Source organism: Callithrix jacchus, chromosome 12, assembly GCF_049354715.1.
Source record: "Callithrix jacchus isolate 240 chromosome 12, calJac240_pri, whole genome shotgun sequence".
Taxonomy (NCBI): domain Eukaryota; kingdom Metazoa; phylum Chordata; class Mammalia; order Primates; family Cebidae; genus Callithrix; species Callithrix jacchus.
The window spans coordinates 90,733,402-90,759,383 of record NC_133513.1 but is presented as its reverse complement, the minus strand read 5'-3'; the positions used below and the strand labels follow the sequence as shown (position 1 = coordinate 90,759,383).

The window sequence follows — 25,982 nt, the reverse complement described above, 5'->3', positions numbered from 1 at the left end:
ACAAGAGATTGGTGGCCTGATCAACCTTTTGTATGTTCCATGGGCTTCATCTCTTCCATTTGCTCTGCAGTGTTCTGTTGAGTGCTCACTATGTGCTGCATGATGGGGAGACAGGAATGAACAAAACAGACACAGTCCCTGACCTCAGGAATCTTATAGTTTACTGGAAGAGACAGGCAATAAATAAGTGAAGAAACAGGAATAGGTGCTGGATGCAGGATGAGAATACCACTGAGGGAGATGAGATCTCTCTGAGGAGCCTTTGAGGAGGAGATCAAGGGATGAGAAGGAGCTTGCTGTAGGACCAAACAGGTGAGAAGTGGTTGGAGAGTGTTCTGGGTGGTGGGAGAATTCTGCAAGAGGTTGCTGGGCTGGGAAATGCCTGCCAGAATTTGAGGAGCTGAAAGGAGACCCTGTGGTGGAAGGAGGCCAGTGGGGTGGGGGAGCAGACCATGCAGGCTCCGAGGTCAGGAGTGACCACAGGTGTGGGTTTCACTCCCACACAATGGGAAGCCGCCAAAGGGGATGGCGTAAATTAGCTATGATCTGTTTTATACAGAAGGAAAGATGACTCTGGCTACAGTGTGAGGGAATTAAATTAGGGGAGGGTCAAGTGAGGAAATAGAAGGAAGTCTGTCCAGAGATGGTGGCAGAGGAGGAGGAAAGAAGACAAAGGATTTGTGAAACATGTTTGGAGGTAGAAACGACAGGATGGGCCGATGAATGAGAGTCGAAGACAAAGGGGAGGGAGAGCCAAGGTTGACCAGGTTTCTGGCCTTAGTACTTGGGTGCTCCTTTGTGGGAGGGAGGGGTGGAGCGGTCAGTAGCTCTACGTTGAACATGTTCTATTGGAGGTGGCAGTGGGATGTGCAAGGGGTGATGTCAGGTAGCCAGTCAGAAATATGTGTCTCACCTGGGACTGGGGATTTGGATTGGAGGTATAAATTTGTAATTGCCTATCAGGGGAATGAACATTATCCCCTAGCAAAAGGGGAGAGAAAGAAGAGAAGGCCCAGGACCTGGCCTGGGGACTCCAACATTAAAAGGGAAGGGAGAGGAAGAAGAAGTAACTGTGGGAAAGGAGAGGAAGCCAGAGAGAGAGAGCAGAAAAACCAGAGGAGGATGGCCTTCTCGAGCCTGGAAGGGAGAGTGCTTTCAGAAGACAGCGGTGGGGCAAGGGCAGGGAGAGCAGCGACTGTGCCAAATACAGCTGAGAGGCCTAGGGGGATGAGGACAGAAAAGGGCACCCCTAGACATGGCCTCATAAAAGCCACTGATTACAGGAGCAGGAAAATCTGTGGCAGAATTGGGGTAGGAAGGTGGTTGAGGATGGGGCAAGCAGGCAGTGGGAAAGTGGAGACAGAAGTTTGGTTTTACATGGGAATAAAAAATCTACCTGTAGAGGATACGCTACTGAGGGCAGGATGTTGGGAATGAGAAATGCTGAGTGTGTTTGGAAATATCAACACGATCACCAGCGAGTGAGAGATTGTGCCCCGGGTTTTTTGTTTTTCTAAATAATGATAAGAACTTCTGATCATGTAAGTCTTCACAGTTTACCAAGTGTTGTCACACACACTCTGGCACCTCATCCTCACAGCCATCCTGAGAGGTATACACCAACCCCCAGTTCCAGATGCAGAAGCTGAAGCTTAGTGGAACCGAGGGACAAGCTCGGGGTCAGAGCCAGGAGGTGGCAGGGCTGGGACCCCACCCCCAGGCTGCTCTTGGCATACCCCAGGCCCCTGCCCTCCTTACAGCAGTGCTGTCCCAGCGAACTGGCACAAAACAGGATGGCCTTCACAGCACAGGTTGATCATGCCCTTGATGGCATCTCTCAAGCAGATTTTACAGTTGCCACTGAGCTCGTCACCCCTGCCTGCTGGCCCATCCTTTTATATTAAGAAGCCATAGTTGCTTCAAAAACATGGAACCATGCCCCACTTCCTGTCTCCATTTAACTGAGTTTCAAAGCCTTCTGCATTTCTAGAAGTGCCCAAAATCTGACAGGTGTCAGAGAGAGAAAGTGTGTGAGCCAATGTAGCTCACACCCAGCTTCCCAGGCGTGTCAGCGTGGGAACTGCCAGCAGAATGACAGTGGACAAGTCATCTAACCTCTGAACTTCAGTCTCCACATCTGTGAAATGGGGGTGTTAATAAGACCCATGTCCTAGGATCATTGTGAGGATAGAATGAGACAGTGGGTACAAAGCACTTAGCATAACTCTGGCCATGCAGTGGCTGTTCTGCTAATTCGACCCATTGTTATTTTTTTTATTCATTCATTCAACCACTGATTCACTCATTCTTGCATCAAACAGACATTTGTTGAGCAACTGCTCTGTGCCAAGCATGGCTCCAGGCACAGCAAATGCAGAGATTCATCCATTCCACATGCTTCTGAGCTCAAGAAGTACGTGTTTTAATGAGAAAAGTGATGTTGGAACACAAACAATTCTGGCCTCACAGGAATAAACAAGGTGCAAAATGCTGTGGGTTTCCAGAGAAGAGAAGGTCACATCCAGCAGGGGAAGTCGGGGCAGGCTTCGTGGGAGGATGGAAAGATGGGGAGAGCATTCCCCATAGGAGGGGACCGCTGCAGCTGAGCCAAACCACAGGAGCTGGAAAGGGCAGAGCACATTCAGGGGATGGTGAGAAAGCAAGCAGGAGCATCAGCCCCAAGAAGAAGAGGGGGAGGGGACGAAGGCTGGTTTTCCTGGTTTTGTTGGAGGATTGTCAGAGGCTTTGAGTGTCAGTCTGGCAAACTCAGCAGAGAGCAGCCTGAGTGAAAGGAGGGAGTGGCAACCCCATGCATTGCCCTGACCTTGTGCCATGGGGTGCCAAGAAACCAACCTAGGAGCTGTTGGTCTCCCTTTGTATCTGTAGTCCTGGGAGGCAGTGGGGGCTGGGGGAGATGAGGGCCAGAGTGTCAGGACACATCCCAGGCCACCATGTATGTTTGGGGAAGCCTCTGTGGCATGTGCTCACCCTGTAACAGATGAAAGAATTTGACCCAGCAACCTCACCCCGAAGCTAACACCCCAAAATTCTTTAAAGAAGAGAGAACCGGGGCCAATTGCCTTTCCAGGGTTACTACCATGGTGCAGAGACCTGGTATGTACCCCAGCTACTCAGATTCAAGGCAGAAGGACTGGACTCCAATATGTGAGGAGGCCATGATCCAGGGAGCTGGCTTCAGTGGGTGGTGAACACGTTCTAGGAGACCCAAGGGGCAGGGGTGCACAGGAGGGGTGTCAGCGCTGGGCTTATGTGGTGGCTCCTCAGTCAGCCTGGGGCAGGAAGCACCTGCTCTGATCATCTCATAAGGTTAGTGAGACTCACGGACCCACAGAGCTTCCAGGCCAGGGGCTTTTAAACTCTGGCTCTGGAATCCCTTGCTCAGACAACATATTGTGGAACTAGAGCAGAGATGCTCTAGTTGAATGGAGCGGAGGCCCCCAGGCTGCCTTTCGCCACACACTTCGTGACTCTCAGATTTCGTCCAACTCTTGCATCTCACAGAAGAGAAATGCAAAGCCTGGAGAGAACTGACCCGCCCAAAGCCACCAACCTCATCTCTGGCAAAGCTAGGACCTTCAGAAGCAAATGAGCCCAAGGATGAGAAAGTGCTTTGTAAAGTGTGAAGAGCTACGGAAATGTAAGACTGCCATAATCTTCGCCATCTACATCTCTGTGAAGGTCTCAGCCATGTCTCAGGGGCACTACTTTGTGGGAGGCAGCCAGGGGAAATAATGAACAGGCCTGAGAGTGTTGGCATCATGGGCAGTATGGGAAGAACATGGGGTTTGGACCCTGAAGACACAGAGGCCTAGCACTGCCACTAATAAGTTGTGCCACCTTGGACCTCACTTCAGTCTCCTTTTATGGAAAAATGCTTCGCCTGCCTTCCTTCTGAGATGACGGGGGGCTCAAATGAAACAGTCCATGTGAGGGTGCTTTTAGCAAGGCTGCCATGTGTGGAGTCACAGTCATCTTACGAGGTGCAGTAGTGATGGAAAAGGGGAAGACCCCAAGGCTTGCAAGACCCTTCAGCCCTCACAGGCACTTCCTGTCCCTAGCACTGGCACCAGCTGCTGACCGTGCTGGAACCCAAGTGCCTGTCTCCCCTGCCTAGACAATTCTCCATAGGTCATGCCTTACCCTGGACATGCTGCCCTCAGACACTCCGCCAAGGTTTCTAAGGCACGACCTTCCATCACCGGGTGCTGACTCAGCCCCCAGGGAGCTCCATCTTCCCTTTCATACCCTACGGGTGCCAGAAGGCACCCAGCCAGCTGCTCAGTGTCCCCCAAACCTCACTGGCTTCTGCATCTTGGGATGATGCAGAGGGCCAGACTGGATCTGTTTCAGGAAAGAAAGATGTGATTTCTCTCAAAGACCTTGGAGAGCTCTTTCTGCCCTCCCTGGGTGACCCCAGCTGGGGACCCCCACAGAAAGCATCTGCATTTTCTTTCTTTGGGATGTACACATTCAGGTTGAAACATAGGAAGAGGTGAGGGACCCTGTGGATGGGGTCTGTTGCACTCCTTGGGAGAACCTGGCAAGCTGGTGCTCCCGGGGGGCAGGAGGAGGCCTCAGCCCTTCGTAGCTGTGCTTCCTCAGGGTGACCCTGGGCTCACCAACTTCCCGCAGGGCCCTTGTTTTCTCCAGATGGGAGGGTGATGTGAAGAAATTGATCGTGGGACACCTGAGCTTTTATGATTTAGACATGAGCTCTGAGCTTTCACTCATTCAATCAGCCAACAAACATTTATTGAGCACCTATTGTATGCTAGGCATGGTTCTAGGTACTGGGGAACAAAATGATGAAGAATTCTGCCTTCATGGAGCTGACATTCTAGTAGGACCAGACTGAGAAGAAAGAGAATTCCATATTCAGTGAGAATATGGAATTGTCAGCGGGTGGGACCAGAGGGTTAGTGAGAGATAGAGAGCAGGGTGGTGGTGCAGTGGTGGTGGTGGTTGCTAATTTTGGGAGCGTGGGCAGGCAGGGCCTCACTGAGAAGGAACAGGGGAGCAAGGGCTTAAAAGAGGTGAGGGAGGGAGCCAGCGGTGTGGATGTCTGGAGGAACAGCATCCTGGACAGAGAACAGCAGGTGCAAAGTCCTGGAGGCGGGAACACACCTGGGGCTTCGGTGCAGCGAGAAGGGGGTTGCAGGTGGAGGACAGTGAGACAGAGGGGAGATGAGTAGTGATGCCTTTTAACGTTTTGCCTTGAGTTCTTAGAAACAGATCCAGCAGGTCTAATAACTTTAGACGTGTTAATGTTCTCCCATCTGAGATGCTAATTTCATCTTACTGTTTAAGTGGTGGGACTTCGCCAGCAGAATTGTTCAAACCTCAGCAACAAAGCCTCCTGCTCCTCCAGGGCTCTTTCACACAGGGACTCAGGACTTGGGATAGCAGAAAGGGCATCGGTTCAACTCCCAGCACCTGACACTTCCTAGGCTGTGTTACCTTGGAAAGGGCATTCAGCCTCTCTGAGCCTCAGTTTCCCTAATGAACCTCATCAGTTGTCTCATCTGTAAAAATGGGCTAATAACAGGTTTTCCATACCTACCTCTCTTGATTGTTAAATTTAAATTAATGAGATCATAAGTGTGAAAATGTCTTTTGCATTGAATGGGCAAGATGAGCGTCAGGGAGCTCTTAGTTTTCATCAGTGAAGCCTGTGGGAAGGGGCTGTCTGCGGCTCCCACTCCCCTCCGCCACTTTGCTGTTTATATGGTGTCGCACACAGCCCCCGCTGTCTCTCACTGCGCCTGGCCACACTCTGACTCAGGGACACTCATCCAACACTCACGGGTCCCTGAGGCAAGGCTGGCCAGGTTCACCGGAACATTCTGGGTCTGACTTGCCCAGCCGCGTGTCCGGGTGGACTCCCAGCCCATTTCTGTGATTGGATGGGACTGGGTGGGCCCAGCGGCTCCTCCCCAGCACCCCCTCCTGGTTCCTCCTCCAGGTACAATGGCCCCAACCTGGTTCTGAAGTATGACCGGGCTCAGAAGCGGCTGGTGAACATTGCGGTCGACGAGCGCAGCTCACCCTACTACGCCCTGCGGGACCGGCAGGGGAACGCCATCGGGGTCACGGCCTGCGACATCGACGGGGACGGCCGGGAGGAAATCTACTTCCTCAACACCAATAACGCCTTCTCTGGTAAGGGACGGATCTCAGGCCTCTTCCTGCTTCCTATCTTCTCCCTCCCAGCACCAACTCCGGGGAGGCCATGGGAACCCTGGCCCTTTCTCAGGCAACTGTCACCGGCCCCCTAGGCACTGCGCCCTGCTGCCTTCAAAACCTGCCTGGGTCCCAGAAGGACTCCTTCTCTTGCTCATGAGCCAGTAGGTGTCATCTCGTGAATCACAGGACAGGATGAGCAGAGACCGAGGCTCTTTCTCAGACTGTCCCAACCACTGCCTCCTAGTGTGAGCCCTCCTAACCCCTCCCCTCCTCTCCAGTCCCACTGCCCTGCCCTGGCTCAACCATGCATCGCTCTCACCTGGGTTATGCCAGGACCAGAAGATGCCCCTAGAATCGGCCTCCATGCTGGCTGTAGGGGACCTTTCTAAAATGTTCTGAAATCCTTCAAGTGCCCCCCACTAACTCTCAGCCAAGCTTATTTGTTCATTCCCCAAATTCTTGCCATGCACCTACACTATGCCAGGTACACTACAGAGGTGCCGGGGATACAACCATGAGGAAGACAGGCCTTGAGTTCAGGGAGCCTTTTCTGGCAGGAGTCTAACAGAAGTGTGCATCTGAGTCCCCTAGAGGTCTTGTGCAAATGCAGACCAACTCAGGTCTGGGTGGGACCTGAGAGCCCGCACTTCTGACCCACTCCCAAGCTATGATGACGATGCCTCTGAGTCACCGACCACACTTTGAGTAACAGGGTCCTGCACGCTGGGGAATGGATGAGGGAAATTGATGCCCAGAAGGCTAAATGACAATGACAATAATAACAGTTAATAATAGGTAGCACCTATTATTGTGTGTCAGGCTCTGATCTAAGCATTTTCATTATCTCATTTAGGCCTCACATGCCTCAATTAATAGGTACTGGTAAATACCACTGTACGATTGAGGAAACTGAGGCACAAAGAGGTTACCTGACTTGCCCCAGGCCACGCAGCTTGTAAGTCGCATGATTCAAACCCGAGGTCTGACTCCAGACCCTTCCTCTTAATCAAGATGCTCTACGGCTTTCCTCAACTCTGTTTCCTCTCAGCCTCACAGAAAGCCTGGCTTGTGGTGGCTGCTCTTCTCACGATGTGAGGGCTGTGCTCTTGTGGCGGCCCCCAAGTCAAGGTGGTTTCCCACCCCTGACGCTAGCACTGCCTCAGGCTCAGCTCTCAGGATCTCAGCCCAGGCCTGTGGGGTGGTAACATCTCTGGAAGTCCCAGGCCACGGTGTCCCCGGGGGAGATGTAGAGCCCTGGGTCCCTGTGGGGCCAGGTTGAACGTGCAGTGGGCCCCTCCAGATGGCAGCCCACTTTTGGGTCGGCTTTGGATGAAACCCTGTGGTTCAGACTTGAGCAGTCCTCATCCTAGACCTCCCAACCTTCTGGAGGCCGGTGACTGCCTGGCTGTGAGGATCACCCTCCTTGTGCCCTACCCCCACCCTGGCATATGCACACCGGCTTTCCCCTGAGCCATGACATTAGCCTTACTGGTTGTTGAGCCCAAGCCAAGATCCAGCCCCTAGACTGCCCCTGATGTTGAGCCCTACAGTTGCATGAATGGGAGAGGAAGAGGTTGGGGCTTATGCCAGGGGCTGGGGCAGGCAGTGCTTCCTGGCTGGCATCCAGCCTTGTGCAGCCAAGAAACAATGAACCACAGCCCCAAGTGGTGTTTTATGGGTTTTCATCTCATCTTGCCACAAAGTGAGGCCTGAGAGATAGTAATTATCCCTACACAAATATCAGGGCATGATTATGCAGCTGGATTTACTGCCCTCTCTCCAGCCAAGCCAAGATTGGATTAGGACACAATTAATTGATGGGATGATCAACTCTTTAATGTGGGACAAGGTCAGGAAGGGAGCAGCATCAAGGGATGCCTGTAGAAGGGGTGAGTCCTCAGGAAGTCTCCCAGAGGCTGGGAAGCTGGAGCGAGGAGAACTGTGGATGTGTTGGCTCGGCAGTCAGATGCCAGAGGAAGGGAACAGACCATCCCCTATTCACCAAGCACAGAGCACCTGCAGTGGCAGCCCCCAGGTGTCTCTGAAGCAGCAGCCCCTCCCATGCTCTTAGAGTGCTGCCTTGTAAATCCCAGAGCCCTGGTTCCCTGCTCAGGCTGCACATTAGGGTCACCTGGGGAGCTTCCAACAATCCCAGCTAAGCTGCACTCCAGTCAATCGCATCAGAACTCTAAGCGTGGGACCCAGTCACCAGACGGTAAAGACCTCCAGGTGATTCCCCCAAACACCAAGGTCAAAGGCCACAATCATAGCATGACTCCTCAGAATCATGCTCAGCACCACAACCCTACTCATTTATTAATGCATTCATCCATTGGACAAATACTTACTGAGCACCTACTATTCTAGGCACTGAGGATGCTTCAGTGAATAAAACACAAAAATCCTACCCTCATGAAGTTTACATTCTGTCTTCAACACAGCCTTATATTTCTCTGGGTATCTTAGTCCCCTCTCCCAACCCGCTGCCTGGACTCTAAGCTCCTTGAAGGCAAAACCTTGTATTGTTCATGTTGTGGCCCCCTTTGGCCCCAGCTGGACACTGCATATCCTAAGAGCTAAATTAAAATTTGATAAATGAATCCCAGGAAGAATAGGCAGGCATGAGTCTCGGAACTGAGAGAGGGTTTGCCAACTGAGGGAAGTCAAGAAAGACAGGCACAGTGGAGGCCCCAGAAAGGCCCTGGGCTCCTGGGATCAAGGGATCAAGGGCACAAGTGTGCGTTGGGAGAGACTGGAGCCAGCCCCTGGGGTGGGGATGAGGCAGCAATGCCCAGCAACCTCTGTGCTGGTGACCTTCTGTGGGTTTGAGTTAATTTTTCAGTTGAGTGATCCCATTGATTCATCGACAGTGGGCAGGGTGTGGAGCAGGGACGCTGTGTTGAGTCAGCAATTCCTCGGGCCCAGCTGGCATGGCACTCGGCCATTGCCACCCTGCCCACTCTCCAGGGGCCCGCAACCAGACCAGGCATGCCCATGGCATTTGGCTATACCCATGGCATGTGCCAGGGTGCTGAAGTGACCTGTGGAAGCGTGGTCCCTCTCCCCTCCCCCTGCCAGCCTTTGGGATGCTAGCATTGGAGTTCCTGGAAGAGGACCAGCACCTTGCATCCCAACAACATCCTGTGGGAGTCATTTTGTACAAACCTGGGGTCTTCCCCTTATTAACCGTGTGATCTTGGACAAGTTACTTGACCTCTCTCAGCCTCAACTCCCACATCTAAAATCATGCCAACTTCTCAAGCTCAACTCCTGCCCATGGCTCCATAGACTATATCCAAAGCCTTTCCCATCCCATCCCTCCCATAGGTTCTGGATGGGAACCCCTCCTACGTGACCCGGGTTGCCTTTCTGAATTTCTTTCCTCCATTCTTCCTCTTACTAGCTGCCTTCCCACCTGAGAGCTTCTTGATTGCTGTTCCCTCTGCCTGAAATGCTTTTCCCACTGATGTTCTCCAGGCTCACTCCTTCATTCAGGCCCCCCTCCAGTGAGATCTTTCCTGAGCCACTTACCTAAAATTGTGCCCCCATTACCCGCTGTGCCCTTAACTGGCTTGATTTTCCTTCACAGCACTGACCACTATCTGAAAATATGCAACCTCTGTTTGTTGTCCATCTCTGCTCCGAGGGTCTTAGTTCCATGGGGATGTCTTGTTCACTACCGTACTCCAGATCCAAAGGAGTGCTTGGCACTTAGTAAGCATTAAATACACGTTTTTGAATGAACACCTGAGATAATGAATGGAAGCACTCATTGCAGTGCCTAGGACTTAATGAGCACTCCACACAATAGCCATTCTAGTCCTGTGGCTCTGAAGAAAGCCAGAGACTCTAAGTGTCGTGGGCAGAGGGAAAGAGAGACTGTGGGAATATTTCCCAGACTGTGGGAAAGAGAGACCATGGGAACAAAAAGAAAAGGACCGTAGTGTAACACTGTGCAGATGAGGGTCCCAAGTGGAACAGGGTCAAGGGCTGAGAATTGGCTAGTAGGTAAGAAAAGGGAGAAGGAGGAAGACTGACCACCATTCCAAGAGGGCCTGGGCCAGGAAACCAGCTTATAGCTTCACTGACCTGGGAAAATACAAGCCACTGAGTAGCATTTAAGGCAACACCACTCAGTGAAACCAGGTAGGAGAGTGTGCAGGATGCTGAGGACAAGAGGCGGATGCCATCACCTCCCTCCACATTCAGGAACCCAGGATCTTCTGCAGCTCCTGGTCAGAGTCCATCCCCTGGGTTTAGGGGTGGGCAATTACACACTAGCTCACCCCAGCTTCTTTACTGAATAGCCCTGAGAGCTCCTGCCCACATGGACTGGTCTGGGGTCACAAATGGGAGCATGAGTAGCAATGGGTCAGTGTGAACTGTGAGCCCCACCACTATTGTGTTTTCATCATTCAGTTCCACAAAATGATGATGGAAGATCTGCTATGTGCAGGGCACTGCTCAAATAATTCCTGTGTCTCCCTCCTTTCTACACAAACAGCATGCCCAGCTCATGGTTCCACTCCTTGCTCTTTTCATTTAACAATGCATTTTGAATTTGATTTCGTGGCAGTACACAGAGAGCTTTCTCATTCATTTTATGGTTGTATAGTACTCCATTGTGCCATTAATTTAATTGGTACTCTATTGATGAAAGATTACTTGCAGTCTTTTCCCTTTGCCCAAATGAGTAAGTTTGTACAACATGCCATTTCCCACACTACAGGCGTACTTGTGAGTTCACAGAAGTAGAATTACTGCATCAAATGAATATACATGTGTAGTTTTCATCGCTGCTGCCAAATTGTCCTTCCTAGGGCCACCGCTCAGGATGTTCCCATCAGCCAAATATGCAAGCAAGCATTTTCCAAACTCACAACACAATATTTCATCTATTTTTCAGTATTTGCCAATCCGATGGGAAAAAATTGATATCTAAGTATAGTTTTAATTTTCATTTTTGTTAAAATGAAGGAGGCTGAAAATATTTTTCTATATTTGAATCTCTTGTCTGCTCATAGCCTCAGCCCATTTTGGTATTGATTATTGGTCTTTTCCATGTTGAGTTGTAACAGCTCTTTATAAATTAGGGAATTAGCCCTTTGTCTATAGTACAAGTTGAAAATACTTTTCCCTTGTTTGTCTTTTGTGTGTGTGTGTGTGTGTGTGTGTGTGTGTGTGTGTGTGTGTGTGTGTGTGTTTGCTCTTCGTAGATGTTGTAATGTGGAAAATTTTCATTTTTATAGACTTGGATTTTTCACTTTTTTTTTTTTTTTTTTTGGCTTCTGGCTCTGTGTCATACTTAAAGAGGTCTTCAGCAGGGGCTTTTATAACTTCTTAGAGAGGAGAGGAAGCATCAGTCACCGAGCCAGAGAGAAGGGTATTCGCGTGCGCCATACTTCCAGCCTCTTCTGCCTTTACAGCAGAGGAGCTGTCTGCTCTTGAGAGAAGCATCCCTGGTTGGGCAACTCTTCACCTACTCCCAGTTCCAACCACACCCAGATATTCTGCACCGCACTTCTCCAAGTGTGATGCATGGACCAGAAGCACAGGAATCAGCTAGGAGCTCTTAAAAATGCCAACTGTTAGGCCCCATCCCAGACCCCTAGACCAGAATCTGTATTTAATCTCCGAGAGCTTCCTAAACCCAGCAAAGTCTGAAATGTACCACCCTATGACTCCACCCTCTTTTCCTAGGATTCTTTAGGCCCTAAAGAATCTAGGGTCTCCTGACCCCCCGCCAGATTTCACTTGGATGCAAAGTCCTGAACTGCAGCTCTCCCAGCATGGGCCAAAGCAGCACAGTAAGGAATATGGGGCCCCAGAAGCCCTTCCCATGGTCCTAACAAGGAACAAGGTTCCCTGGGAGCTGGGACTGCCTCCCACAAGCGACTCCAGCTCTTTAATAACATGAGAGAGGGCTCTGCAGCAGACAGACCACCTCACAACAGTGTACAACCTTAGGCAAATGATCTCACCCTCTGAGCCCCAGTTTCTCTCTGTGAAATAAAGACTCCACCTTCCTGGCCTGATTACGGAGAGCACCGAAGGAGCTGATGTGGGCGGAGTGCCTGGCGGGAGCTAGCGGGTTTCCCTCTTCACCTTGGGATGGGAGAAGGAAGGCTGGGGTCAGCATTTTCCTGAATGAGTTCTTTCTTCCCTGAAGCCATCACTGTGTTGCTGATTTTCCCTTGACTAAGTCTTACAAAGCCTTTCATACTTCACATCACAGTTGGCTCCTGAGTTGAGGATCTGCTGTGGTCACATGCTGTAATTTCCTGGATGACGGTGGTGAGGATGATGGTGTTGTTATTACTTATTTAACTTATCATGTGTCAGGGATTGTTCTCAGCACTTTACATACATGATCTAATTTAACCCTCACAGCAACCTGATGAATAGGTGGCCGTTCTCGTTCCGTTTTACAGATCAGAAAAACACAAGTTCATGAGTTGCCCAAGGCCCACCTAAAGGAAGGGGTGTTGCTGGCTACCCCCTCAGCCCTGCTGTTTGTCTGATAAATGGCGCTGGAGGCTCAGGCTCTACCTTGCCACACAAACCTGCCCACCCTTCTCTCTACCACCAATACCAGACCATGAGTCAGGCCATCTCCCGGGTGGGGAAAGCCCCGGAGGGAGGAGGCATTCCAATCCAGTGATCCTTAGAAAGAGTTCATTTTAACGCAACCTCTCACTCCCAGTGGCTCCAGGGCGCCCTCTCAGTCCCCTTTACTAGTCTTCTGATGCCTCTTCTCTGTCCCAAATGTGGCTTCTCCCCGGGACTCAAGGGACCTGGTCTATGGCCTGGTCATTTCCTTCTCCCTAGCTCCAGACTCGCTGCTCTGCAAGTAGTCATGCCTCATGACCAGTGACCTCTTGGCCACCCTGTGGTCACTTTAAATGCAAACTGTCTGAGGCCAGCTCCTGCTCACCACCAGCAAGCTCAGCATCCCTGCTCAGGTCACTGTTTCCCCATTTTGGACAGTTCCCTCACTCTCAGCCACACTCAGCCAACCCCTCCTGCACTGGTGCTTCCTCTCCATCCTCATCAAGCCTGAGCTCCCATAAAAGCGGCCACTCGCTGCATTTTCTCCCTTGCTAGTGTATTCACCTCTCACTCCCCTGCCAACTTAATCTTCTGGAAACACTGTCTTCTCCTGACTCCCCAGATCAGGAGCCATCAATGGCCCTTTGCCCTCAGTCCTGGAATTACTGGGTCTCTCCTGCCCTGCCATGTTTCTCCTCCACCACTTGCACGAACCCCCCTCCCTGGGCAAACTCAGTGTCCACTCTGTGCCTTTTGCTTGCTATCCTTCCTAAACTATAGAGTGCAGTGCCAACACAGGCTTTAGAAGCAGAAAGACCTGGGTTTGAATCTTTATCTACCTCTTACCAGCTCTGTGACCTTCGGCAATTGACTTAACCTCTCTACTCTCAATTTCTCTAACTGTAAAATGGGGCTATATTATCTCTCAAGGTGGATGCAGGGTTTAGGCAAGCTGGTGGTTGCAAAAACAAGAAAGGGCTTCACAAAGTGCCAAATGAAGTGCTCCATTCATACAGGAGTCATAGCTGTTGTTACTCTGACCCTTCCAGTCCCAGTTCAGGTGCCTCTTCCCTCATGAAGCCCTCCCTGATCACAGTGACCTCTTCTACCCTGATTTCATGGCATCTCCCAGATATATCATCTAGTTCTGCCCTGCTGGACTCTGCCAGCTGTGGGATCTTAGGCAAGTCCCCTTCTCTCTCATACCCCAGGCACCTCATGTGTAAAAGGGTCATGAAAATAGTGCCCATCTAGTGGGTCTGTGGTGAGGGCTAATGAGTGAATGTATGTGAAGTGCCTGGCACCTGGCAAGTGCGATAGACATGGCAGTATCATATGCCTCATGGCTGTCTCCTGGCATCTCCTTACCTGTCCCTGGTGTTGGGGATGGACTGTAACAGCCTTGAGTCAGGGACCCATGTTTATTTCCCTTGGCCTCCCATGGCACCTGGTGTAACACCTGGCCCCCTGCAGGGCATGGAGGGCACCCAACCCTCACCTACAGACCCTTCCCTCTGGCCACCTGGTAACAATTGGTGGTCTTACTGGACTCTGAGACCTTCAAGGCTCCTTTAATGCAAGATGCCAGAATTAAGATGGAAATAGGGATCCCCAGACTTGCCTCTCATGGGGGCTGTGACTCCAGGGCCCCCTGCCCTGCCCCAAATGCCCTCCTGTTTCTCCCAGCCCTCTACCTTCTCAGTGTCTTTCCCCAGGGGACTCAAGAGAATGCCTCTCTCCCACTCCTAACAGAGCTGCTCTTCCCGAGCAGCTGTCCCTGCCCTCTCGTGAGGGACCCCAGGACAGAGTGCAGCTCTTGTACAGCTACAAGGAGCCAGAAGGCAGGACTGCATGCTGACATGGGCCAGGGGCCAGTGCTGGGTGTTTATTGCCTGTGCCATCGACCTGCACAGCTCTCTGTTTATCTGTCTTCCTGACACACCTAATTACCCAGGTTGCAGCTGCCAGAGCGTTTGCTCTTCCTAAATCACGGGCTCCCGTCTCTCCTGTCGCCCAGGCCTCCGGGCCTCTGCCTGCAGAAGGGCTGCCATTGATTTTGCCATTCCCATTTATGATCTACAAGGCTCTGCATGGCTGTTGCACATTTTACCTTAATTAGTTTATTCTTCTGGGCATCCCTGGTGAGATCGGGAGCCAGGAGGCTGAAGAGGGGGAAAGGCAAACAGCACAGGCACCCTAACACCTCCGGCTGAAAAGCTCTGAGTCTGACCAGACATCAGCACTTTAGGACAGCAACTTGCTAAAAACAGCACCAGTTATGCAGGGTTCTAAGGAGTGGTCTACAAAAAGGGGTTCCATGGCCAAGATGCATTTGGGAAAGGCTGGGTTAAATAAAATTAAACAGGTAATTTGTTGCAGGTCTTTTTGAAGTTCTAATAGATTAATGTCCAGTGCACTTGGGCAAGTGTGCGCTCTTTCCCAAGCTCAGATGATCACAGAGTCTTTTCTCCAGGTGCCTCCTAGAGCTCAGAGTCCCACAAAGCACACTTTGGGAAACGCTGCCAGGGTAGGCAGGAGGAATTGGAGGTGAGAAGGCAAACAGAGGGGGATAGAGCCACCCTAGACTTAGTGTCTCCTCTTGATAGCTAAGGCGGGAACTCGGCAGCTTGAGAAATTTCTCTCACTGATGCCAGAGGTGTCCATCAGAGCTCTGCGGAACCCCAGCTGCCACGCCCATTTTCTCCCCAACTCCACCCTGGCCCAGGCTTTGGTGGAGTGTGACCCAGGCATTGCAGGGATGAAGCCAGCTGGAGGTACAGCATCTAAAGGGGCCCTTGTTGGGCAGAAATGGGCAAGGGCTACTTGCTGATGATGAAGGCTGGAGACCCAGAAGCCTGCAGGACCCATCTTCAGAGGCCCCCAGGCATCTGGAAGCAATAGCAAGCCCGCCGCTGCCCCCAGGACAGCCATGATGCTGGTGGCCTGAGTCCCAGCCTAGGAATCCAGAACCCTCTGAACGCTTCGAGTGCATTTTTTAAGTTTTGTGGGAAATTCAATTGATAGCAAAACCTGTCCTGGGCTAATCTGAGCTATTTATAGGCTTTATTTATCCCACTTAGGGTGAATATTCATATAATTCACTGCAGAAATATTAATGTGTTTAATTACAGGGTGCTGCCTACATCCCTGCTGGGGGCGTTATGTAATAAACGGTGTGTGCACTGTGTTACCTTTCCAAAATCTGAGGGAAAATATCTAAATTCCTGAACACATTTGACTCCCAGGAGTTTTGAGGAGGGGCTGTGGACCCGGGGTCTCAGAGCTGCGGCCACACTCTCTCCATGCACGTTTCTCATATAATTCCTGCAGTCACGCTGGGAGGGAGGCACAGCTGTTATCCACAACTTTTAGATGAGGAAACCCAGACCTCAGCCCTCGCAGCTAACAAGACTCCGATGTGGGACACGACTCCAGCTGATTGGGTCGGGGCCATGTGCTTTTGTCTGGGTGACCCGCACCTCAGTTTCCCCCACATGCATCCAAGCCGCAGCAGCTAGTGCAGTTCCCTTCTGAGTTCCACAGAAACGGGGCTGTGCTCAAGCCTCCACCTACTCTCACTCATCCCCTCTCACACTCACACTCACTCATCCCCACTCACACTCTCTCACTCATCCCCTCTCACACACTCACTAATCCCCACTCACACTCACTCACACTCTCACTCATCTCTCACACTCACATTCACTCATCCCCCTCACACACTCATCTACTCACACTCACACTCATCCCCACTCACTCTCATGCACCCTCTCACACTCATCCCCACTCTCACTCATCCCCACTCACACTCATTCCCTCACACACACTCATCCCACTCACACACTCATCCCTTCTCACACTCTCACTCATTCCCTCTCACACTCACACTCATCCCCACTCTCACTCTCACTCATCCCCACTCACACTCACTCATCCCCTCTCACACTCACCCTCACTCATCCCCTCTCACACTCACACTCACTCATCCCCTCACACACTCACCCTCACTCATCCCCTCACACACACTCATCCCCTCTCACACTCTCACTCATCCCCCCACACACTCATCCCCTCTCACTCACTCATCCCCCTCACACACTCACTAGTCCCCACTAACACTCATCCTCGCTCTCACCCTGTCTCACACTCACTCACTCATCCTCACACTCTCTCTTCCCTCTCACACACTCATCCCTCTCTCACACTCACACCTCACTCACTCATCCCACTCACACTCACTCATCCCCTCACACTCACTCATCCCACTCACACTCTCATCCCCTCACACACTCATCCCCTCACACTCATCCCCTCACACTCACTCATCCCACTCACACTCTCATCCCCTCACACACTCATCCCCTCACACTCATCCCCTCTCACACTCTCACTCATCCCCTCACACACTCATCCCACTCACACACTCACTCATCCTCACACACTCATCCCCTCTCACACTCACTCGTCCCCTCTCTGTCACTCCTCCCCACTCTTGCACACTCACTCATTCTCTCCCACTTTTATTCTCTTACACACTCTTACTCTTGTGTACTCATCACATACCCTCACACACCCATTCTCATGCTCACACACACAGCCATTGTCCCACTCTCACACCTACACACTCATTCTCACACTCACACTTTTTCCTCATACATTTGCTTTCACATACACACTGGTTTTTCGTTTTGAGACAAGATATCGTTCTATCACCCAAGCTGGAGTGCAGTGGCACAATCACAGATCACTGCAGCCTCGACCTTCTGGGCTCAGGTGATTCTCCTGCTTCAGTCTCCTGATTGGCTGGGACTACAGGCCTGTGCCACCATGCCTGGCTATTTTTTTTTTATTATTATTATTTTTTGTAGAGATGAGATCTTGCTATGTCGCCCAGGCTGGTCTAGGACTCCTGGGCTCAAGTGATCCACCCACCTCGGCCTCCCACAGTGCTAGGATTACAGGCATGAGCCACCATGCCCAGCCCACTCACACACTCTTACTCTCACTCACTCACTGGTTCTTACTCCTGCACACTCACTCATTCACTCATCTCACACACATTCCCTCTCACAATGCTCACTCTCACTCATGCTCACACTCACACACTTCCCACTCTCACACACCCACTCACAGAATCACTGGTTTTCACCAAACCCCTGCAGTGCAGAGCCGATGTCTCCAAAGGACCTGGGAAAGTAGTTCATCTATAACATGGGAAAAATCATGTCTTGAATAATAGCTACCACTTTGGTGGGGGGACCATCCCAAACCTTTCATGTGCATCATCTCATTTATTCCTCACAGTGAACTTGACTGTAACTGCCATCATCCCCACTCGTGAGTAGGAAAACCGAGGCTCAGAGATGCTGGGCAGCATGCCTCGAGTCCGGAGCCTGGAGGTAGAATCCAAGCAGAACTGACACTGGCATTGCAGCTCCTTTCCTGTAAACCCCGAGCTCTTGGCCCCTGCACCATGCTGCCTCTTCTCTGGGTCAGACAGTCAAGTTCAGGGTTCTGTCCCCAAGTCCACTCTTCCTCAATCTCATCTTCCCCAATTTCTTCAGCTACTCATCTCCCTGTGTTTCCTGTCCAGCCCAGGGGGTAGAACAGGGCTCCTCCTAAACTATGAACACTCTGATTCTTGCATTGACAATAAATTAACTAAGGGTGATGGCGGAGGAGAGAGCTCTGCCTTTCAAGTGGTCACTTGAAAGGGCTTGAGGCCTCAGCCACCGGCAGTTATTCCCACTTCCCCAGAACAAGGATTCTTAGTCACAAACTAGCTCCAGAAGGCCACGGACCTGAAATGGCACATGGCATGTTGTGTGGCGCAGACCTGTGACATCCTGAGCTGAAGGCCCTCCACCTCCCTCCAGTTCCCAAAGGGATCAGTAATCCAGAAGAGGTCAAGACCACTGCCTTCTGGGCTCCCAGGCTGCCCAAACTCATCACACCCCAGGTCAAACAACCCCTCACTTCTCACCCTGGCAGAACTCAGCTTCCAACCCATTCCTCAGGGTGGACTGAGACCCAACTGTGAACCAGAACCATTTCTTCTGAGACCCTAATCAGGTAGGTCCTGCAATCCAGCAGAGAATGTAGAAAAAGCCGTCCTGGGTTGAGTTTGGATGTTGCAGTATTGCTGTCCCGGGAGCTTCTTGGTGCTGTTGCAGGAACACAGGGCAGGGCGTGAAACCCAGCCGCTGAGGGTCCTCTCAGGCACACTGCAGCGGTAGCTCTTCTTCCCTAGTTCCTGAAGCCTGGGCCAGCCATCTTTGTGAGGCTCGGAGTCTCTTCCCTCAACTGAAAGCATCCGAGTGCCCCCAAACACAGAGGAGTCTCACCTGACGGAGGTCTTCCTTGCCGCAGATGACCCATCCTCCTTTGCTCCCAGCCACCTTGTGGCAGGTGCCATGAGACATGCCCAGAGACCACAACCAAGACCCTGATCTACAGCCCACCAGCCCTCCCTTTCCTCCTCTCCAGGGGTGGCCACGTACACCGACAAGTTGTTCAAGTTCCGCAATAACCGGTGGGAAGACATCCTGAACGATGAGGTCAACGTGGCCCGTGGTGTGGCCAGCCTCTTTGCCGGACGCTCTGTGGCCTGTGTAGACAGAAAGGTGAGTGCAGGGGTGCATGGGGGTCTGGGAAGAAGCAATGTGAGAGCCAGGAGAGGAGCCACTATGTAGACGTCCCCTGACAGAGTGGCGGCTCCCACGGTGTCTTGTGTGGATCAGGTGCTAAATACCACTTGGACTTGCAGAATGCATGACTCTGTGCCTTTCATGTCCTATTTCCCACGCAGCCCTCCCATAAACCAGTGAGGAAGCCAGCCAGGGGATCCTCTGGACACTCGCAGGGATGAAAGCCTAGCTTGGAGCAGTGACTTGCCTGGGAGCCCAAAACAGATTAGTGGTGTGGCTAGGACAGGAACCCACATCTTCTAGCTCTAAACACTGCCTGCATTCATTCACTCAGCTAACATTTATGAAGTGCTCCTGTGCGCCAGGCATTGAGCCATGGGGCCCTTCGCAAATATTTACGGAACAAATGAAGGCACAAAGGAACAAATGGAGGGTTGCCTCTATATACGAGTGCTTTAGTTCATCAGTAGCTCATCCAGCGTGTTCGTGCCCTGGGAGTACACCCTACAGGGAGGTGCCTCACCCAAGCTGGTTGGGGAGGAAAGGCGGAGTGAGGAGGGGCGTGAGCAGCTGCAGCCATCTGCCCGGTGAGGGGGCAGCCGCCCACCCAGGCTTGGGTCCCAGCAGGCCCTGCCAGAGCCGGCAGCTTGCTGCAAAGGTGATTTATCCCTCCTGTCACCTGCTCCCCGGTCGCCCACCTCCTTGGCTTTGTAAATAGTCATCACTAAATCAGGGGCCCAGCTGCTTCCTGGCTGCCTGGGAATGTATGTGGCCCCCATTCTGGGGGCAGGGGCAAGAGGCTTGGCTGGCTTTGGGATTGAGATGGCACCGAGGGGATTGGGGATTCAGCATGAATCTTTGCAGCAGGGCCTCCAGGACTTGGGAGAAGGCAGGTGCCAGGTATAAATATTTATTTCTTAACAAGCTGGTGCTGGGAGGAGAAGCCAAGCTGGGCTGTGAAGCCACATTTAGCCTGACCTGAATCTGTGCCACCTGGACTCCTGCCTGGTGGGAGGGGACGGGGAGGCAGCTCTGTGAACAGACCCAGAGTATGGAGTGGAGCTGGGGGGTGCTAGATCTGGTCATGGTTAGGTGACTTTTCCCAGCCTCCTGGTTTCCAGTCTCACCAGTTTAGGACTAAGGCTTCTGACAGTCAGCTAATGTGGGCAACTTCTCAGAAAACTGGAGAGAGAGGTGTGCAGGTTAATCACAAAGAGATGAACTCTGTCCTAACAAGGTCATCTGTACACCCACATTTAACCACAGGACAAAGGCACCATGTGAAATACAAAAAATAAAAAAAAAAATTTAAGAAAAGACATCCTGGCATTGCAGCACAGGAGGCAGGCATCCAGAAGCTTCACTCACGCCCTGCTCAGCCCTGACTTCAGCCTCCCAGGCCTCAGGGAACTAGAAAGAAGCGCTCCAGTCTTTCTGCCAGCATAGGAGAGGTTGCTTTTTGAGCCCAGCCACCACTTTGGCCATCCCTGGGGCCTGAGGACTGTCAGGGGAGGAGTGGAGAGAGGCCAAGGGCAGTCTGGAAGTTGAGAGAAAGGAATGCAGCCTGGTGCAGGAAAACACAAGAACAGGGACAACAGTGACAGCCAACACCTTTTACACTAGGGACATGCCACGCCCTCCACTGCATGGTTTACCTGCCCCATCCTACTGAGTCCTTATAAAATGCCAATGAGGTAGATGCCATCACTATCCCGTTTTACAGATATGGAAACTCAGGCTTTGAGCAATTAGGCAACTTGACCTTGATCACACGTGAAGCAACAGATGAATTGAACCTTGCCAGGAATTGAACCTTGCCTGCCTGAAAATGAAGCAGATGCCGTTTCACCTTCAGCTGCCCTGCCCCTGGGTGAAATTATAGCAGACACAAGTTTCTAACCACGGGTTCTGTTACAGCATTCACCCTAGTCGTCCTTTCTCAGCCCCATAGCCCCTAACTGGGGTGGGGCCTTTCAATCTAGCTACCTACTGGTCAGTGGTTTTCAGTATAGCCTCTAGGCCAGCAACAGCAGCAGCAGCATTGCTAGAAATGCACATTCTCAGGCCAGCCCCACCACCCTCCAGACAGACTGAATCAGAAACTCCGGGGTGGGGCCAGCAATCTGGGGTTCAGCTAGCCCTGCAGGTGACTCCGATGCATGCTGAAGTGTGAGAGCCATTGCTCCATAGATGTCTCAGCCCCGCGCCCACTCCACCTGCACTGTTCTCTCCCTCTCCCCTTCTGCTCTTCATTCATTCTCTGCCCCAAACCTGGAACATCCGCTTGTCCTTTCTCTCCAGCTGCCTCATCACTCACCTACCTTTCTGGATCCAACTCAAAGCCGATCTCTTACAAGAACGTTCCCTGATCGATAATGATTATGCCTCATGTTTATATAGCATTTTTACGTTTTCAAAGACCTTTCACATACGTTGTCTCATTTCATCTTTTCAACAACCCTGCCAGGAAGCAGGGGGAATATGATCCCCATTTAACATCTGAGGAGATGCAGCCTGGAGGCAGTCTGGGATTTGCTCGAGGACAGGGAGCATTTAGGGGCAGGCCTTAGACTAGGACCCGGGCTAATGGCCCTAGACCAATGGTCCTCAAAGTGTGATTCCCAGACCAGCAGTGTCCGCATCATCTGGGAACTTGTTAGAAATGCAGATTCTCGTGGCTCACCCCAGATCTCTTGGTCAGAAACTCAGGGGATTGGGCCAGATATTTTTTTTTTAAATGTGTTTTAATGAGTCCCCCAGGTGATTCTATTGTAGGCTAAAGTGTGGGAACCACTGCATTGGCCCCAAAGGTGCAGAAACATCTTCCTTCCCTTAGAATCTCTCACCCTCCCAGAATTAACGTGGTCAAGTTCACATGTGAATTTCTGCAGTCTTCTACAACTGTAACACGTCAGTGTTTATCAGTTGCCCCAATAAATCAAAGTAAGGAACTAGGCATTACTGAATTTTGTAAATACTCTAATTTCTAGTAGAGTGAATTTCAGTCCATTGAATTTATTGTACATTTATTGATGAAACTGCCGTCAGCTGGTAGGTTGGGAACGGTGTGTGATGGTGCACTTTCCTCTTTGGCCCCTTCATTCACTCTTCATCTAGTCATTCTGCACAGCCTGGGGTGGCTGTGAATCTCTCAAAGTTCTCCTCTATTCAAGAAGCTGTGTTAGGCCAGGTGTGGTGGCTCAAACCCGTGACCAGCACTTTGGGCGTCCAAATCGGGAGGATACATGGAGACACTAGGGGTTCAAGAGCATCCTCAGCAACATAGGGAGACTCTGTCTCTACAAAATAAAAAAAGAAAAGAAAAGAAAAAAAAAAGGCCAGGCACGGTGGCTCACCCCTGTAGTCCCACCTACTTAGGAGGCTGGGGTGTGAGGATTGCTTGAGCCCAGATTGGAGCTACAGTGAGCCTGGGTTTCAGAGAAAAAAAAAAAAGCAGTATTGTAAAGGAGTGCATCTCAAACTCCAGTTTTGCACAGGAATCACATGGCAGTCTTGCTACAATGCAGATTCTGATTCAGCAGGTCTGGGTGGGGCGTTCTGAGAGCCTATACTTCAAACATGATCCCAGAGGTCACCAACACCACTGATGTAGGGACCACTTAGAATAGCAAGATTTGTAAGGCACAGATTCCCAGGTAGCAGCATAAAGACTCAGACAAGCAAAAGAGAAGGAATAGAGCAATCTGTAGGGAACAAACTTACCACCTTCTCCGGCTTCATCCCTTGACACTTGCTGCCTTGCATTCTACATTCCAGCAACACTGAACTCACCGCTGTAGTTTCCCTACATACATCCTCTTTCTCATAGTCTAGTTTGGTAGAGACCTGGAAGGTTCTTTTCCCTCCAATTCGCCTGAGACTCCTCTTAGAAAAGCTTTTCTGAACTTCCCATAGGTAGGTGCACTTCCTCTGGGTGAGGAGCTCCTCGGCTATGCATGCAGGAAATCCGGCACATACTCTCTGCCATATGCTTGTATCATTGTTGATACATCTGTGTCACTCAGGAGACTCTAACAGGAAACTCTAAGCTCCCTCCTTGGCCTCAGACAGACTCATGTGGCTCTTAATCAGCTTCCTCAAAGAAAATGATCCCTTTGAAGATTGGTCAAGCACAATGGCTCATGCCTGTAATCCCAACACTTTGGGAGGCCGAGGTGGGTGGATCACTTGAGGTCAGGAGTTTGAGACCAGCCTGACCAATATGGTGAAACCCCGTCTTTACTAACAAATACAAACATTAGCCAGTCGTGGTGGCATGGATCTATAATCTCAGCTACTCGGAAGGCTGAGGCAGGAGAACTGCTTGAGCCCAGGAGGTGGAGGCTGCAGGGAGCCGAGATTGCACCACTGCACTACAGCTGAGGCAACAGAGCAAGACCCAAATAAACAAACAAAAACACAAAAAAAAAAATCCACAAAGATATACAGTCGCTGACCAGTTAGGTGGAACAAGGATTGTGCCTGTGGTGCCAATGGATGAGAAATTGAAGCAAGGAAAGAGGACCACCAATCTTGTCACTTTGAGCTCAAGAGTTTCCCTTGCGTCCTTTAGGTGTACGGCTTGCCTTTCAAACTAGATTATAAGCAACCCGCGGACAGGGACTTTGTCTTAAGTATATTTGTAACACGGCACGTTGCACATAGTTGGAGCTTAAGAAATATTTACCATCTGATTAATTGGAGGGAAGTGATGAAAAGGATAAGAGAAAAGCCAGGAAACTGATTTAGAAAGTGTGTGCATCTCTTGGGAAGAAGTCATCCGTTGAAGAAATAGCACCATTATAATAACAGGCAGAAGAGAAGAGTCTTTCATCAGCAGTGTTTTGGACTAGAGAAGAGAATAACTCTCACACAGAGGAGCTGGTGCCCAGGGCTGCTCCTGGATGCAAGGGAAAAAGCGAATCTTTGAGACAGTATTAAAGAAATAGAAGTGATATAATCTTTCTTTCTGGTAATACAGGGGAAATAAGGGAGTGGAAGAGGGAGGTAGGACCTCTGAAAATCTGTGCCTCTTGTGCTACCAAAATAGGGGAATGAAGAAGCATGGGGTGGGAACAGGGAGAGGGAGATGGCTCAGGAATTTGCTTGTCATCTTGGCTGGAGTGAGCTTGAATGGGAGAGAGAGACTGAGAATAATGGGAATTGGTAGATCAATCAATCAGCAAATATTTATTGAGCAGCTACCCTGGCTGGCAGCTAGAGAGAGCTCAGCTGGAGGGAGGCACATTAGAAAATTGTCTATAAAAAGGTGGTTGTGGGGGAGAGGGAGGGATGTGTTCTTCTGCAACAGGATGGAAGGAGAAGCAAGCTGCTTTGCTGTATGACTCCCGGGAGTGTCATTCACATGGTAGCCTTTGTGAAAAGCCCCTCTGGAAGTGTGCCACACACAGCCTGAAAGGCCATTCACAACAGACCTGGGGAGAAGAACCCAACCCCGTGAAAGAGCTATGGTCCTACCTGCGGTGGGGGAGTGGTGGTTTCTGGGATGAGCCAAGAAGGGCCTGCTCACCACCTCCTTCCCTTCTTCCTCAGGGCTCTGGACGCTACTCCATCTACATTGCCAATTATGCCTATGGTAATGTGGGCCCTGATGCCCTCATTGAAATGGACCCTGAGGCCAGTGACCTCTCCCGGGGCATTCTGGCACTCAGAGATGTGGCTGCTGAGGCTGGCGTCAGCAAATATACAGGTATGTGGAGCGGCGTGGGAGGTGGTGTGCTGGAGGGGCTGGGGCTGGGGTCCAGGGCCCTGCAAGGCTGAGTCTAATTCATCAGAGACCACAAGGAGAGGGTGGCCTGATGTCCCTGGGGAAGGGAGATAAAGACTCTGTTCCATCCAACCACCCACAGAAGGCATCTCCCACGCTGCCTCTCCAGGGGTTGGTGAGATGTCTGGCAGATGAGTTTTGGGGTACCCAAGAGGGGACATCTGGCTTGCTGGAAAGTGGGATGTGAGAACACCACATTATTTTCTCCCTGGAACCTCTTGCCCCATTCCCTCTGGTAACCTCAATGATGGGTGAGCAGGTTCTGTAGGAGAAAACTGACAAATCACAAAAGCCGAGATTTAAAGCATTCTTTATTGCCAAATCACAGATGAAATTATTTACTTACACATAAGCAGCCAGGAATTGAGTGCTAAATCCCTAAGCTTCAGCTGGGTCCCGTCTCAGATAACTGAGCTCAAAGAATTGTGTTCTTCTTCCAAAACCTTCTCCCGCACTTTTTTTTTTTGAAGGCATGCTCCCCCCTCATCTTTCTGGATGGGGGACCTATTGTCAGAGTCTCTGACAGGGAGATCTTTCTAGGGAAGGCTGTTTTTCTAATTCCAGCACGGCTGCTGACTAAACTCTGATAATCTGCCAATAGACTGCTGATGGCAGAGCAATCCAGTTCCTGTTTAGGGTGCCAAAAATCAGGAAGCCAGAGCTGTACACAACAACTTGTGATGTGAACTTCAGCCACACGCATACCCAACCTGCACTTCCCACAGAGAGATCCTCTTGCTGGTCAGCCTTCCTGATATATCCATCCCAGCGTGTGCAGCAGAGGCTTCCATCGT

The 25,982-nt window shown here is 51.0% G+C and overlaps 1 protein-coding gene across 4 annotated transcripts in view; it reads left to right on the top strand.

The window, feature by feature from the left end:
* The window catches only part of CRTAC1 (cartilage acidic protein 1), a 161,034-nt gene that overhangs the window by 84,129 nt on the left and 50,923 nt on the right, over window positions 1–25,982 (top strand). For all 4 annotated transcript variants that reach the window (XM_035268685.3, XM_035268688.3, XM_035268687.3 and 1 more), the window contains exons 3-5: window positions 5,984–6,180; window positions 19,240–19,376; window positions 24,954–25,110. In XM_035268685.3, the coding sequence (XP_035124576.1) occupies window positions 5,984–6,180; window positions 19,240–19,376; window positions 24,954–25,110 (491 nt within the window). The remainder of the gene's footprint in view (window positions 1–5,983; window positions 6,181–19,239; window positions 19,377–24,953; window positions 25,111–25,982) is intronic.